At 38.0% G+C, this 13,275-nt stretch overlaps 1 protein-coding gene across 2 annotated transcripts in view; it reads left to right on the top strand.

Moving 5' to 3' along the window:
- The window catches only part of ALDH1A2 (aldehyde dehydrogenase 1 family member A2), a 38,920-nt gene that overhangs the window by 8,633 nt on the left and 17,012 nt on the right, over positions 1–13,275 (top strand). For both annotated transcript variants that reach the window (XM_018559933.1, XM_018559932.1), the window contains exons 2-5: positions 3,493–3,597; positions 4,372–4,512; positions 7,033–7,162; positions 10,132–10,193. In XM_018559933.1, the coding sequence (XP_018415435.1) occupies positions 3,493–3,597; positions 4,372–4,512; positions 7,033–7,162; positions 10,132–10,193 (438 nt within the window). The remainder of the gene's footprint in view (positions 1–3,492; positions 3,598–4,371; positions 4,513–7,032; positions 7,163–10,131; positions 10,194–13,275) is intronic.

Below are 13,275 nucleotides of genomic sequence, written 5' to 3'. Positions count from 1 at the left end.
GCATTTTGCATTTTCCCAGCTGGATTCCCTGTAATTTAAAACAAATGGAGATTCACTAGGAAAGAATTTGAAATCGAACGGTATTAGTTGTAGGGTCAGAGGATTGGTAGATTTTCTAGCTTTATGAAACATGTAGGTGATTTAAAGTAAATCCACAAACATTTTGTTTGTTTTGGATAGAGTGGGGAAAAGTTAGAACCTATTTCTGTTTTTTGTTGTTGTCTATGTATCTGCTAGGGAGATTCACTCCATGCTATTTGTCCTGGTCACCATTGTAACTGGGAGAGAAACTGAGGGGAAATAATTTCGAGCTGTCACCAGAAAAGGAATAGAGGGGAACTCTTTCAATGGGGACACTTGGTAAAGTGACAACTGTCTAAAAAGGGGGTTCCTTCAATTTTTTACAGATTTTCTATCACTTCCTGTTGTGTGTTCAGAACATTGGAAAATTAAAACAAATGCAGTACATCTCTGCAAATAACGTCTTTGTTAGAGTCAACATACACTTTGAGTATATTTATAAAGCTGTAAATGTGACAGTTACCAAACATTCCCTGCAGGTGAACCTTTCAGGTGCATGTTTTTTTAACGGCAGTGATTTATTTACTACCAGTAAATGTTTGACAGTTTGACAACTTGCAGTTGACTGCATCTAATACTTCCATTTGCCACCGGGCGCGGGTACTGGGTGACACCCCGCCGTGGCAGCATCACGCACGCGATGTCATCATCACGGCCATTTTGGTGATACCTGCCGGGGCCATCTTGGTGATGGCCACTAGCAAAGAGGAGGGGACGTTCACCCGGCAGGATAAGGTATGCTGCCGGGTCCCCTCCTCTCTCGTGCAATTCTCCATATTTGATCCGAGTGCCCGACTTTTCAGAGGGGTAACACCAAAATGACTGTCAGTCATTTTGGTCTCACCCCCTCCAATGGTGTCACCCGGGTCCAGACGGCACCCCTCGCACCCCTAATAGATATGATTATGTACTGCACCACATATCAGCATCCCAATTAGCACACCATTTGAAACCTTTAAAAAATATAAAGTGGATCTTGCTTTTTTACCACCTGTTGAATTAATCTACTATTATTTGTTGAAATATTGATGTGGCATTTGCACTGATTAGAATGACTATTGTAGTCTTAGAGGGCATGACAAACAAATCGAAGCAACTTGTGGTTATTCAACATCTCTGTAATTTTCAGAGGAATTAATTCCCTTTCAACTTATGCAAACATTTAATTGAGGTTGATTTACAAAAGGCAATGAGGCTGTTCATTTTACAAGTGTGTTTTCCTTTAGCTTAGTGAATGTGTTGAAAACTCCCCAAAAACCCAATCATGTCCTGGAAAATTCAAAAAGAAAACTGTATTTTTGTTTGCACATGATTGGATAATGGAAATCAGCAAAGCTTTGCCTCATTCACTAAATTAATGGAAAAGTCCACTGCAAAGTGAAAATTCCCTTGCAAACTGAACAGCCTATTTGCCTTTAGTAAATCAACCCATTTTTTTAGTTACTTTTGAGTTTAAAATTACATACATGTTTATTTGCCAATGACACTTAAGATTGCATTGATCCTATAATAGAAATATGATACTCCCTTTTTTAAACCAAGGGATCTCAGGATGGGGGAAGTGGGGGTATAATAAAAACTCCTTAGACACACTAATTGCAAGTCTCTTAACTGGCCGGGGACAAATGCCTCTTTTGCCTCTTTATTAAATTGGCCCTGTTTAGGACAGTTTAGAAATGTTATTTTGTTTTGCAATTTATTTTTCTGTCATGATAGCTCATGGTTGGATAGTCTTACCTGTAAGATGATCATCCAGAGATATGATACTAGAAGAAAAATAACTCCTACACACGCTGTAGTTCATAAATTACTTTTATTTTTCTTTAAATATGTGTACTTAATGCTGAATTAAGCTGTAAAAACACCAGGACTGATTTATGGTAAAAAGTCAGCCTTAATTAACACTGAATCCAGGAGAATTACTATAGTGGATGGCTCTTGCTATTGAGTTTGAACAATGGGCTCTAAGGCTTCTGCGGGGTGATTTACATGGAAACAAGCCCTGCTTCACTGAAGGTTCCCATTTCTTTGTCATGCAGCCTTCAGCGATGGCTATATATATTCAGTGGATAGGATGATTTCATGTCATAGTTTATCTGATTTACAGACTGCCCTTAGCCTACACTCTATAAATTAGAAGGTGTGGTGGTGGGGAAACTAATTTAAGCTTTGCAGGGATTCCTTGTGTTTTCTTGCCATGTGTCATCACTTGTCCACTACATGGCATTTTTATGAAGTGACCATAATGAAAGTCAGATTAAATGTACTGGCTACATATACATTTAATCGACAACCATCGGAATCTGCATAGCCGAACCAGTTCTGTATATGAATATAAAGGCCCTGAGTGAATTTACTTTTATTACAAAAGAATGTGGGCTTGGTGGTATGGATGTCTGCAGGCTGGTACTACCTGACACAGAACACTTAGGACTTTCAAAAGACAGTTATTTAAGTGTAAGGTTTTGCTTGTAAATCCAACAGCTGGTGCTTTTCAAGACTTGAAACTGTTCCAGGATGCTAGATGAGGTACTTTACACACACTGGAGTAAATGGTAGGACTTTTACAGCCAATTTAAATGTGATCAACTTGTGTTAATAGGAAAGTAATGGCAATAATGTGTTTTTCAAAAGGAAAGCTAAACAGCAGCATCTCCTCTTGACATATGGTTTTATCTTTGTACAGTAGAGCTAAACTGTGATTAGTGGGGTGTGCATTAGGTATACTGTATATTTACTTATACATATTTATATAATGACAACATTTTATACAGCAGTAATTCAAAGAGTAAAAGCTGACTATTTGCATCTGTAGCTTTCCCAGTGGACTTCACAATCTAATTGCTGTTGTATGGCCACACAAGCAACTGCACAAATTTTACCTTCTTCATTAGGGCAGAATAAAGAGTGAACGGGATGTACAAAGTGCAGCAACCTACAGCAACCAATGAAATATTAGTTTGCTATAGTCAGAGCAATTAAGAAGGCATTTCCCATCGCATTACATACTTTACTGCTTTTGCACATCCTAGTGCTCAGGTAGGTTGTGTTTTCAATGTCCAAGTTATTTCCTATAACTTGGACATTGTTTGTTTTTCTAGTGCTCTCTTTTGGCCACTGGGTGAAAAAGAAAAGCCTGAGACTTTTCCATTTAGGGGTACAAGTGACACATTTCCTTTCATCCCATGTGACAGTACTAGTGCTATGGGATTGGCCCAATATTTTAACATGGGGTGGAGAGAGAAACACTAGTGCTAATTCTGTAAACTCCGGGTAACTGTATGGAGTGTAAGGAGAGGAAGGTATCTTTTTTATGTTAGTAAGGGAAAATATGTCACACGGATACATTATGTGACAAATGTGCATGAATTACCGTAATTGATAATTTTTTTTTCTTCTTACTTTTCTCAGATTTTTATAAACAATGAGTGGCAGAGCTCTGAAAGTGGCAAAGTATTCCCGGTCTACAATCCAGCCACAGGGGAGCAGATCTGTGAAGTCCAAGAAGCTGAGAAGGTAAATACTTTAAACTGTCTGTTCTGCTTGCGTGATATATTACAGATCTCAATCAGTTAAAAACTGCCCTTGTATTTCAGACCTTAATGCCATGTATTGGGATATGCATGCATTTTGGGATCCTAGAATGCTCATAAAGGGGGCCCAACTCTTTAAAGGGAACCTGTCTGGACAGAAATATGTGAGCTCCAATCGCTGACTTGTTTTAGCTGGTGCAGACCTAGGGACTGTCATATTTGGCTTTACCTTTGCTTCATTGACCTGGAACAATCATGTAACCAGAGAGGTATCAGGACACTTGGCCATCATGCTTGTTCCAAGTCAGTGACTCTCTAATTAGTAAAATGAAATATAAAGAGGGCAATTTATCAAAACTGGAGCAGCTGTGCACAGCAACCAATCAGCTTCTCTTTTTCATTAATTCAATCTTAACTGAACAAACTGAAAAGAGAAGCTGATTGGTTGGGCAACTGCTCCAGATTTTGTCTGCTCCAGTTTTAATAAAATCACTGCGTTCTTGACTTGTTTCCTTTAAGGAAACAAGTTCCTGGGCAGTTTTATTTTCAGGCTACTGGATAATTTTATTGGAAATCACTTTATCTGCAATGTGCTGTAATAAATACTATGATTTAAGAACAACAAGTGGCTAACTTATTAAATAGCAAAAGATTAAACCCACCCATGTATTCGAAAAGATTTTGTATTTATAAATGTGCTTTCAGAATGTGGTCCATTATTTCAGGACAACTGTAATCATTTTTTATCTTTTAAAAGGCCGATGTGGACAAAGCAGTTAGAGCTGCGCGTTTAGCTTTTTCTCTGGGCTCTGTGTGGCGGAGAATGGATGCATCTGAGAGGGGGCGACTTTTGGATAAACTAGCCGATCTGGTAGAAAGAGAGAGATCGATCCTCGCTGTAAGTAAATAATCAATGCAAATAACTTTATTAAAGGCATGATGATACTATATGGAAACAATTTCTTGAAGGTATTTGGAGAGGATGGATGCAGTCCTTTGTGGCTCACATGACTTTTAAGAGAAGGAGGAATATGAAGTAGATGAATACTAGGGAAATCACTGCGACATAAGGTTCCAGAGATGTCACTAGTTTCTAGGCAGGATTGTTATGAATCAGTAAAGGCACTAAGCAAAGTGCTGGCCCAATAGTTCAGGTGATATTTTTGTTCAGAGGCTGACTAACTTTAGGTTGGCTTCACACCATTGTGCTGCAGTAGTATGCAAAACATATAAACACCAGAGCGCTACCTCTAAGTGTAATGCAGTTTATTCAATGTAAATTAACAGCATTCAATGTACTCACAAAAGTGTGATGTACAGCATTTAGAACATTCCTCTATGACTGCAGTAACTCCAATGAAAAGTATCCCAAGGTCCTTAACTTCTTGGCATAAAAGAAGCCGCCTGACACTCCTGTTACAAAGCCGGCCACTGTAAGCTGAGGCTGACACGTTTCCGGTGCCATGCTGCCTTCCCTAGGGCCACAGCAAGTCCATTGTGTGAGGAGAGATTGAGAAAGAAAACCAGTCTATCAGGATCGAATAATCTCAATGATGTGGCAAACAGTGATTGGATGCTATTTGAATTACACCACAGCACACCTTGCACTACACCTTTAACGTACATGTGTTGCAGCACAATGGCAACACAGAAATGGGAGATAGCTTTATAGCCAGTACTCCCAGCAGATCTGGTTGACTCCAAACTCAGGTTTGGTGGGGTAAGGACAGTTCACCAGTGGAACTCATTTGCTGGTAAATTGGTCCAAAGGGCCAGAGAGTGCATAAAACTCCTCTTTGAGGGAGCCCACTGCCTACTCTGCCAGTAATGAACTGGTAAGTAGAACTTTAGAGCACTTTTTACCAGTTCACTAATATTCGAATGTGCAGCAAATGTTTGATTATTGGCCCATCTCTACTCTCAGGCAGCTCAAGGCACTTTTAAAGTTTGCTCAGATTCACTCTCAAAGTTAAACAGACTGATTATTGAAAAGAAAGAATTTGTAGAGCTAAACAAATGGCAGTCCTGTCCCTTAGAATACAATTGGGTTTCTCCTTTTGTTTCCCCCGAAACAAATTTTTTTATCTAACTGGCTGTAAGGGGCAACACCTCCATTAGTATGACATGTTTTATTCCAATTTCCATAAATCACCCTCACAGGGTAGTGTTGATGTACAACGTTCTTTTTTGTATTCATGTTTTCTTTTATGTGTACTATATCAGATAACACATGACATTACTTTAGGGTTTTTACAATACCTAATGTCAGTTATGCTGTAGGCAACATAAGCTATAGCATACATGTAACAGTCACCGCTTGCCATTGCCGGATCTTCATTCACTTTTTAAATCTTTTATGTTCTACAAAAGTACTTGGTGCCCATAATAACTAGCAGATGTTGCTTTCTGCTGTAAATGTTCACTGAAGCATGTCAAGCAGGACTGGCAAAGTTACCGTGTCTGGATAACTTTTGCTGCATAGAACTTTGTGGGATTATTAAACAATAATCTAATAATAATAATAATAATGCTATACCACTTTTACAGACAAAACACGCAAAGTTTTTAGACCTCCAGTAGGCATACAACTTCCATATTTCAGCTCGTACTTTTGCAGCAATGTGTATATTTAATATTCGATAACTGTCAACTGAAATGCTTCTCATGCCTTGGCATTTAAAGGTAGCCTCGCTGTTTAATTCAGTAACACAGTGAAGAAACACTAAATGCAGTAACCAAAGGCAACCAAATTTGCCTATTTATGGTCACGTTAGTGAAAGGATTTTTTGGTTTCTATGGATTACAGCGCTTTGCACATTATCATTGCTATTTGCACTTACTTACTTAGTAAGTTAAAGTGCCTTTTGACCACTGTTAAGAAGCAGATTAAACTCATTTTAAGGCAGCCAATATTCAATTACTACACTGCTTGCTACTGTAGCTTTTTACAGACCAGTTAAATTTAAAGCGGAAAATGTAACTACAGGAGTAAAGTCTCTTGAAACAAAGTGTTATTTGTTACCATTTGATTCTAGCTATTAGCCTAATAATTTCAGGATTTCATGCAATATATTGCACACATTTCCAGTTAGTAGGCTAATTTGTTTTTGCTTTTGATTTTATCAGTTTAGGAAATCCAGGGGTTGAATTACTAAGGGCAAATAGGCTGTTCACATTGCAAGGGAATTTTCCATTAGCTTAGCAAATGTGGTGAAAATTCCCTTTGCAAAGAATCCCCAATCACATGCAAGGAAAATAAAAAGAACAGTGTTTTTGCTTGCACATGATTGGATGATGGTAGTCAGCAGAGCTTCACCTCATTCAATTAACCCTCAGACTGTTAAATTCTGGGTTTATTCTGCAATGATTGAGAATGTATTATGAACTATGAGCCTTGACATTTAAATTTACCTTTCAGACACTCGAATCCCTAAATAGCGGAAAGCCTTTTCTGCAATCATTTTATGTGGATCTACAAGGTGTGATTAAGACTCTCCGTTATTATGCTGGCTGGGCTGACAAGATTCATGGCATGACTATTCCAGCAGGTAGGTAACATCATACTGCACCCCTCCACATAAGCCTGTGTACACTTTTCGTTGTGGAAGGCTTGGCTTATGTGAGTAGCACACATTTGTCTGTCACTTACACTTAGCTAGATACTGTTAGATTGAAGCAAGACATATGTCTATGAAGTTCAGCCAATCACAAAATACACTAGTTTTAGTGCAGGAAAACAAAGCAACTCCCTGGGCATCTGTAGCCAATTTTACCTTTCTAATCAGGCCAACTGTCTAGTTGAAAATGTTACCATACTGTCCTTTTTATAATTGTGTAATGACCAACTGGGCAATTTCTGGATGTACCCACTTCGATGCATGTAATTGGTGCCTCCTTAGAACAGAAAGATTCACAGATATTAGTTTTTACAGCATTTTTATTGTGGAGCTCATATTGTATTCAACTAAACATCACTTTCCTTTTAATTCATTTTCCATTTTAAATAAGAAAACTATTGTTCATCCATCTGAACTGGAAGGAGGTCACTTAACATTTGGCACACTAGGGGGTCTATTTATATATTTTTTACTCAATATTTACACAACTTTCCATTGCAAAAATGTTTGCATCCTAAGTAAAAGTTGTGTGAAAAAAATTATAAATAGAGCCCCAGTGGTCACCAGTGACAGAATCACTAAAACTCAACTTACCTTCTCCTGGCTTTACCCTTTTGCTGCCCAACCCAGCAAGACACATCTTAGAAAGTGGAATTTGCATTCTGGTTATTCTGCCTTTGGCAAGGTGTCACCAGCAGCAGTATCACCAATTTCACACGGCCCTTATTAAAGTGATGTCTCTTGAAACATGCCTATTTCTATCTCCATCCATATTACCTACCAGATTCAGAGCTGATACTTGTAAAACATACAAAACATTGTCTTTCAAACTGAATTTATTTAATATTTAATGTTAAAAAAAATAAAACAAATCTGCATCCAATTTCAATGTATAGCGGAAACATTTTAATTGATGTAGCCACTGGCGCCACGGAATTAAGATTTGCTGCTAGCACAGTTCACTTATTTAACCACTGTTCTCCGTTCTCTTTTGGGCATGACGAAAATTATGTGTTTCAAAGATTAAAGTGAAACATGCACTTAAAAGTCACTGAGACAAGTAAACTGCTTTAGACAGTTGTTTCAGTGATAAAAACACAATGCATGCATACTTTATTTTTAGTTATGGTAAAAACAGGAAAGGAAGATTAAAAAAAATAATTAAAGTAAACCTTTAACATGTAATGCAAGATCAGCGTCATAGATTAGTAAGGGACAATGTTGAAATCACATTTAATTCTTAAATTTGTGGAAAATCTGCATTTTTTGCACTTTCTAGCTAAATGCCTTCTATATAACAGAATGGGGTTGATTTACTAAAGGCGAATAGGCTCATCGATTTGCAAGGGAATTTTTCCTTAGCTTACTAAATGAGGAGAAGCTCTGCTGACTTCCATCATCCAATCATGTGCAAGCAAAAGTAGTTTAATTTGCATGCACCTGATTGCGTATTATTAGAAAGTGAATTTTTACCACGTGCACTAAGCATAGTGAAAATTCCCTTACAAATTGAACAGCCTATTTTTCTTTAGTAAATCAATCCCAATTATTTCACGAAGGTGGGAGCTCCAAACAAAACCCTGTGCCCAAACACTGAACAACATTTTATTCCAATGGTGTCACCCAGAATTAATTTAGCGTCACATGGTGACATTAATCCAGGCAATGGCAGACTCAAAAGAACCAACAATTAGTGAACTTCTACATATTCAAGGTGCAAACCTGGGCTATTCATATTGAATATATTGATTATATGATGAAACATTTCATAATGAGAGGTTCCTTTTGGTTAGAACATGCTGTCAAATGTTCAGTAGATCTATAGATAAAGGCAGTGAAACTTTTGCTCAAACCTTAGAGTTTTCTGTAAAACGTAAGTTGGTCCTTTACACTTTTAATGGGCCCCCACTGGTCTGTGAAGCCTCTTATCACATTGAAGGGTTGGGAGGTAGGGGAGGAGAGCCAGCTTATCTTTTGCATGAAAATTCTAGATTTGCATAAACTTCAGCAGCCTGTATCTCTTGATCCACTGATTATCATGTATGAGATTTCTATTCCTCTTTGTAATATGCTTTTTGAATTGTCCATGTTAGGTACAAGGTCATTTTAAGGTCCTTTTAATAAACATATTTTTTAAACTTTCTTATATGAAATGTATATATTGATTATACTTGAAGAAAAACAGATGCAGAGTTTTGAAAACGTGTTCCCAACAGGGGAGTATTCCAGTGGTATCATCATTTATGATGACCATGATCTGTAAAATGTGGTGCCAAATGTCACTATTGAAGAAGAAAATCTTGCAGTCATTGCACAGGATAAATATTTTCTCCTCCACCCACCACCTGCTGTAACTGTTATAAAAAATATGTCAAGAACTCGGAGGAAAAATGATATGGGAGGGTGGAGGCACTACTGGCAACCAATATATACATTTTTTAACTGTGCTCATAACAGAATAATTTTTTTCAGATAAGTTTGTTTACTGGCACTAAAATTAAAATTGTTAACTCTGACTTGCCTCGCTCCCGTGATGGACTACAATCTCAGGTTTAGTTTACTAATTTATATTGAAATTATAGTCCATCACGGGAGACCTTGGAGTGATGGTTACTTTACAACCCACACAGGGACCATGGGTAACAAAAGTATTTTTAAAAATGAACTCCTGAATTTGGTGTCACCTTAATGATAGCATTCGTTTGTCAGCCCTTGTGCCCACTTGTGGAATTCCTAAAATATTGCCTGCAATATCCAGTGCAGGTTTAAAGTAGCAGTATCTAATCTCATCATTGTTCTTAACTCTTAGGAAAAAAAAAAAGGTTAAGTTTTATTCAATTTCTTATGTTTGGTGTATGTTAGCTTGACCTACTCATTTAACTGTAACAATATGTTTTTAGATGGAGATTATTTTACATTTACACGGCATGAACCCATCGGGGTATGTGGACAGATCATCCCAGTGAGTATCACAGTGTTTTATTTTCATTAAGTGACTCTCCTTGCAGTTGCACACAACATGGGGCTTTGCAGCTGTGCATTTCTGTTAAGCAAGAGGAGAGAAAAAAAACCTCAGCTTCTATTGGCATATTTTTATCAGCCTCCCTACAGCTGCTTATTTAAACAGGTTAATGGGGATTTAACTCTGCAACTTGGAGAGCCGTTCCCAAGCACTGGGATTCTTATGGCTCAAGGAATAATGTGAAAATAAATACATAATACATTGACTGAATTTGGTGAAATACAGAGATCTTGGAATCGTTAGTGTGTGTGTGCACGCTTGTGAGCAGATTTGTGTGTGTGGATGTGACCCTCTTCACCCCTGTATGCAACTTTCATAGACTTGTCTTTTGTAATTACATTTTTAGCAAATGCCAGGATGAAACATGAAATACTTGGCTCTATACCTACATAGCATATTGCAACATGTCTCATAGCTCTGGACAACAGTGCAATACCAAACTTACTGAGCCTACAAATGCTTATCTTATAGAGTCTGTGTATTCTTCTACTTATTTATAAAGCAGTGATTTTCACTAAACATTCACTAGTGTGAATTAATCACGGTCATTTAAAACACATTCCCCAAGAAGATTTACCTGCAGTGAATGTATGGTGAATGTCAGATTATGTGTCTTATAAATATGTCTTTTTTTTGTGTATTTGGGAAGTACCAAAGTGGGAATCCTGCATTAAGGTCTCACTAATCCACATCTACCATAGTAGCTGTTGTGTTAGGTAGTATTTTGGCTGGTGGAAATCTTTTAAAAGCACAACAAGTACATAAAACAGAGAAGCAGAGATGTTCCTTTTGTAAAAAGTATTTTAGTTTGAATAGCCTAAACACATACAGTGTATGATCCGCTCCTCCCCTCCCTCTTCATTATGGACATTAGCCCGAGAGATTAGACTGTCCAATTAACTTAAGATCCATAATCAGAAACAGTCCACTTTCTAGTATATATGAATTACTGTGCCATTGTGCCAGTGGAACATTTAAGATCCAGTACAATTTTCCCTTTAACACACCCATGGAAAATTCTTGTAGAAGGCATGCCGTATGGTTACAATATCAAAGCAAGCCTGAATACTGGCTTTTATGGTAAACGTTTTTCTTATCCTGTAGTTTTCAGGGCATATTGCCTTTCCCCCATCACATTTATGATGCTCCAGTAGGTTTTCTAAAGCCCTTACCCATTTACAAAGATGGACAGAAATAGCATTACTAACCTGAGCTCATCACTAAAAGACTCCAAGCTTATCATTTTACTCTTCAGGTTTCACCAAACTATGACTAATTGCACAATGATGGAGGTGAGCAGTCAAACAAGAGGGTGACTCACACAACCTAAGCTCTCTTCTACTCTGTCATGTGTACCTGCATGAGCATTTGAGAGACATGGCTGATTTTGTTTCTACATGACTGAAGTCTGAAATCTAAAAAGGCAATAAAAAAGATACTGCTGTATGTTTTTATTTACATGTACCTGTCTGAATTCAGGGCCTTATGTATTAGCATGTTCTTACTAAAACCAGAGCTTATTTTAGTCACCAGATGTAGACTTTCAGGGCAGGTCTGATATTGATTGGTGGTTGAGACTTAATTCCAGCTCTTAGTATGAATATGTTGATACATAAGACCCTAACATTTTATTGAAGTAAAAAAGGTTCAACTGAATAAAAATATTCTAGAATCAGTAGTTGCCTGGTAATACTTCTTCTCTTTAGTGGCCATGTCCAGTGGCCATTGAGTAGTATTAAAACAAATATCAAAAACCTTGCAACCCTACTTTAATTCCTAAAAAGAGCAACAGGCACTATCCTCACAATCAAGTAGGAAAAACATACACAAAATTGAATGTTCCGCGCTGCACATTCAATTATGTGTACATTGAGAAGCATTGTCACCCTATTACAAGGTCTAAGCCTAAGCAAATTAAATTGTGTGAACCTTCACAATGAATTTCTCCTATTTACTCACTTCTAGTCTGCTAAATAGACTATATATCATAAGCACTTTTAGTTTTATTAGTTCAATAAGTGCAAGCAATACCGGTTGTTCCTGCTAAAGATCCAGGGTGCTGGTAACTTCATGTGAACTGATAGTTATCAGGCCTGCCCAGTTCATTATTATTTTATTATAAAGGATTTATAGATCACAAACAGTTTGCTCAGCACTTTACAAAATAGAGGGAGACAGTACAGTTTCATTACAATTTCAATACAGGAGGGTTAGGAGTGCTCTGCTTGTAAGGCCTTACAATTTACAATTTCTTGGCTTGCTGATTGGCCAGCTTCCCAAGCAATCAGGAAACCGGGTGCAAGTCATTACAAGCCGCCCGACTTCCAGATTGGCTGGGAAGCCAGCTCCATGCTCCCTTGTCACCAGACCAGATCTAGATGAACTACAGAAATTCCCCAAGTTATGGACATGAGGAAAAAGGGAGGTGTTCTGGAGTGCAACTTCCTGCCCTAGAATGATAGCACTGCCCCTTCAAAAATAGTACAGTCAGTAGTGTTGTCACCCTATTACAAGATGTGTGTTACTGGCAGGATCACTGGTGAAAAAAAAGAAAATGATGTAGCCGGTCACCACTAAGGACTTTTAAGCTGCATGCTGGTTTAGAAGCACAAATCTATTGCCAATATGTGGATTCAACTTAGCCTGAAGATTTATAATGACAGAGGTTATTTTTAAATCTTTGAACACTAATGTCCATTAATCTGTCACCCCCTTATAAATTTGGGGAAAAAAGAATCCAGGGCACAAGCCCTGGCCCCATGGCACTTTGATATACTGATCATTTACTGTTGTCTGTATTCCAATCTCAGAATTTAACTCACATCCTGTCTGGTAAAACCATTGTCAAAAGGACAGGAAGTGAGGGGAGGGCTCTCAAGCAGAGCCCATAGATTGCAGTAAAAACCCAACAGAGTTGGATGTCAAACCTCTTAGTGCCGAAGAGCATAGAGGCTTATACTGGTGCACTGGATGCCTTATGGCTGGTATTGTTGGCAGAGGGGAAGGGGGGGGGGGGGCTACA

The sequence above is a fragment of the Nanorana parkeri genome, unplaced genomic scaffold (genome assembly GCF_000935625.1).
Source record: "Nanorana parkeri isolate BGI_ZX_2015 unplaced genomic scaffold, ASM93562v1 scaffold422, whole genome shotgun sequence".
Taxonomy (NCBI): domain Eukaryota; kingdom Metazoa; phylum Chordata; class Amphibia; order Anura; family Dicroglossidae; genus Nanorana; species Nanorana parkeri.
The sequence above is the reverse complement of the archived record's forward strand: the minus strand, read 5'-3'. Positions and strand labels throughout refer to the sequence as shown.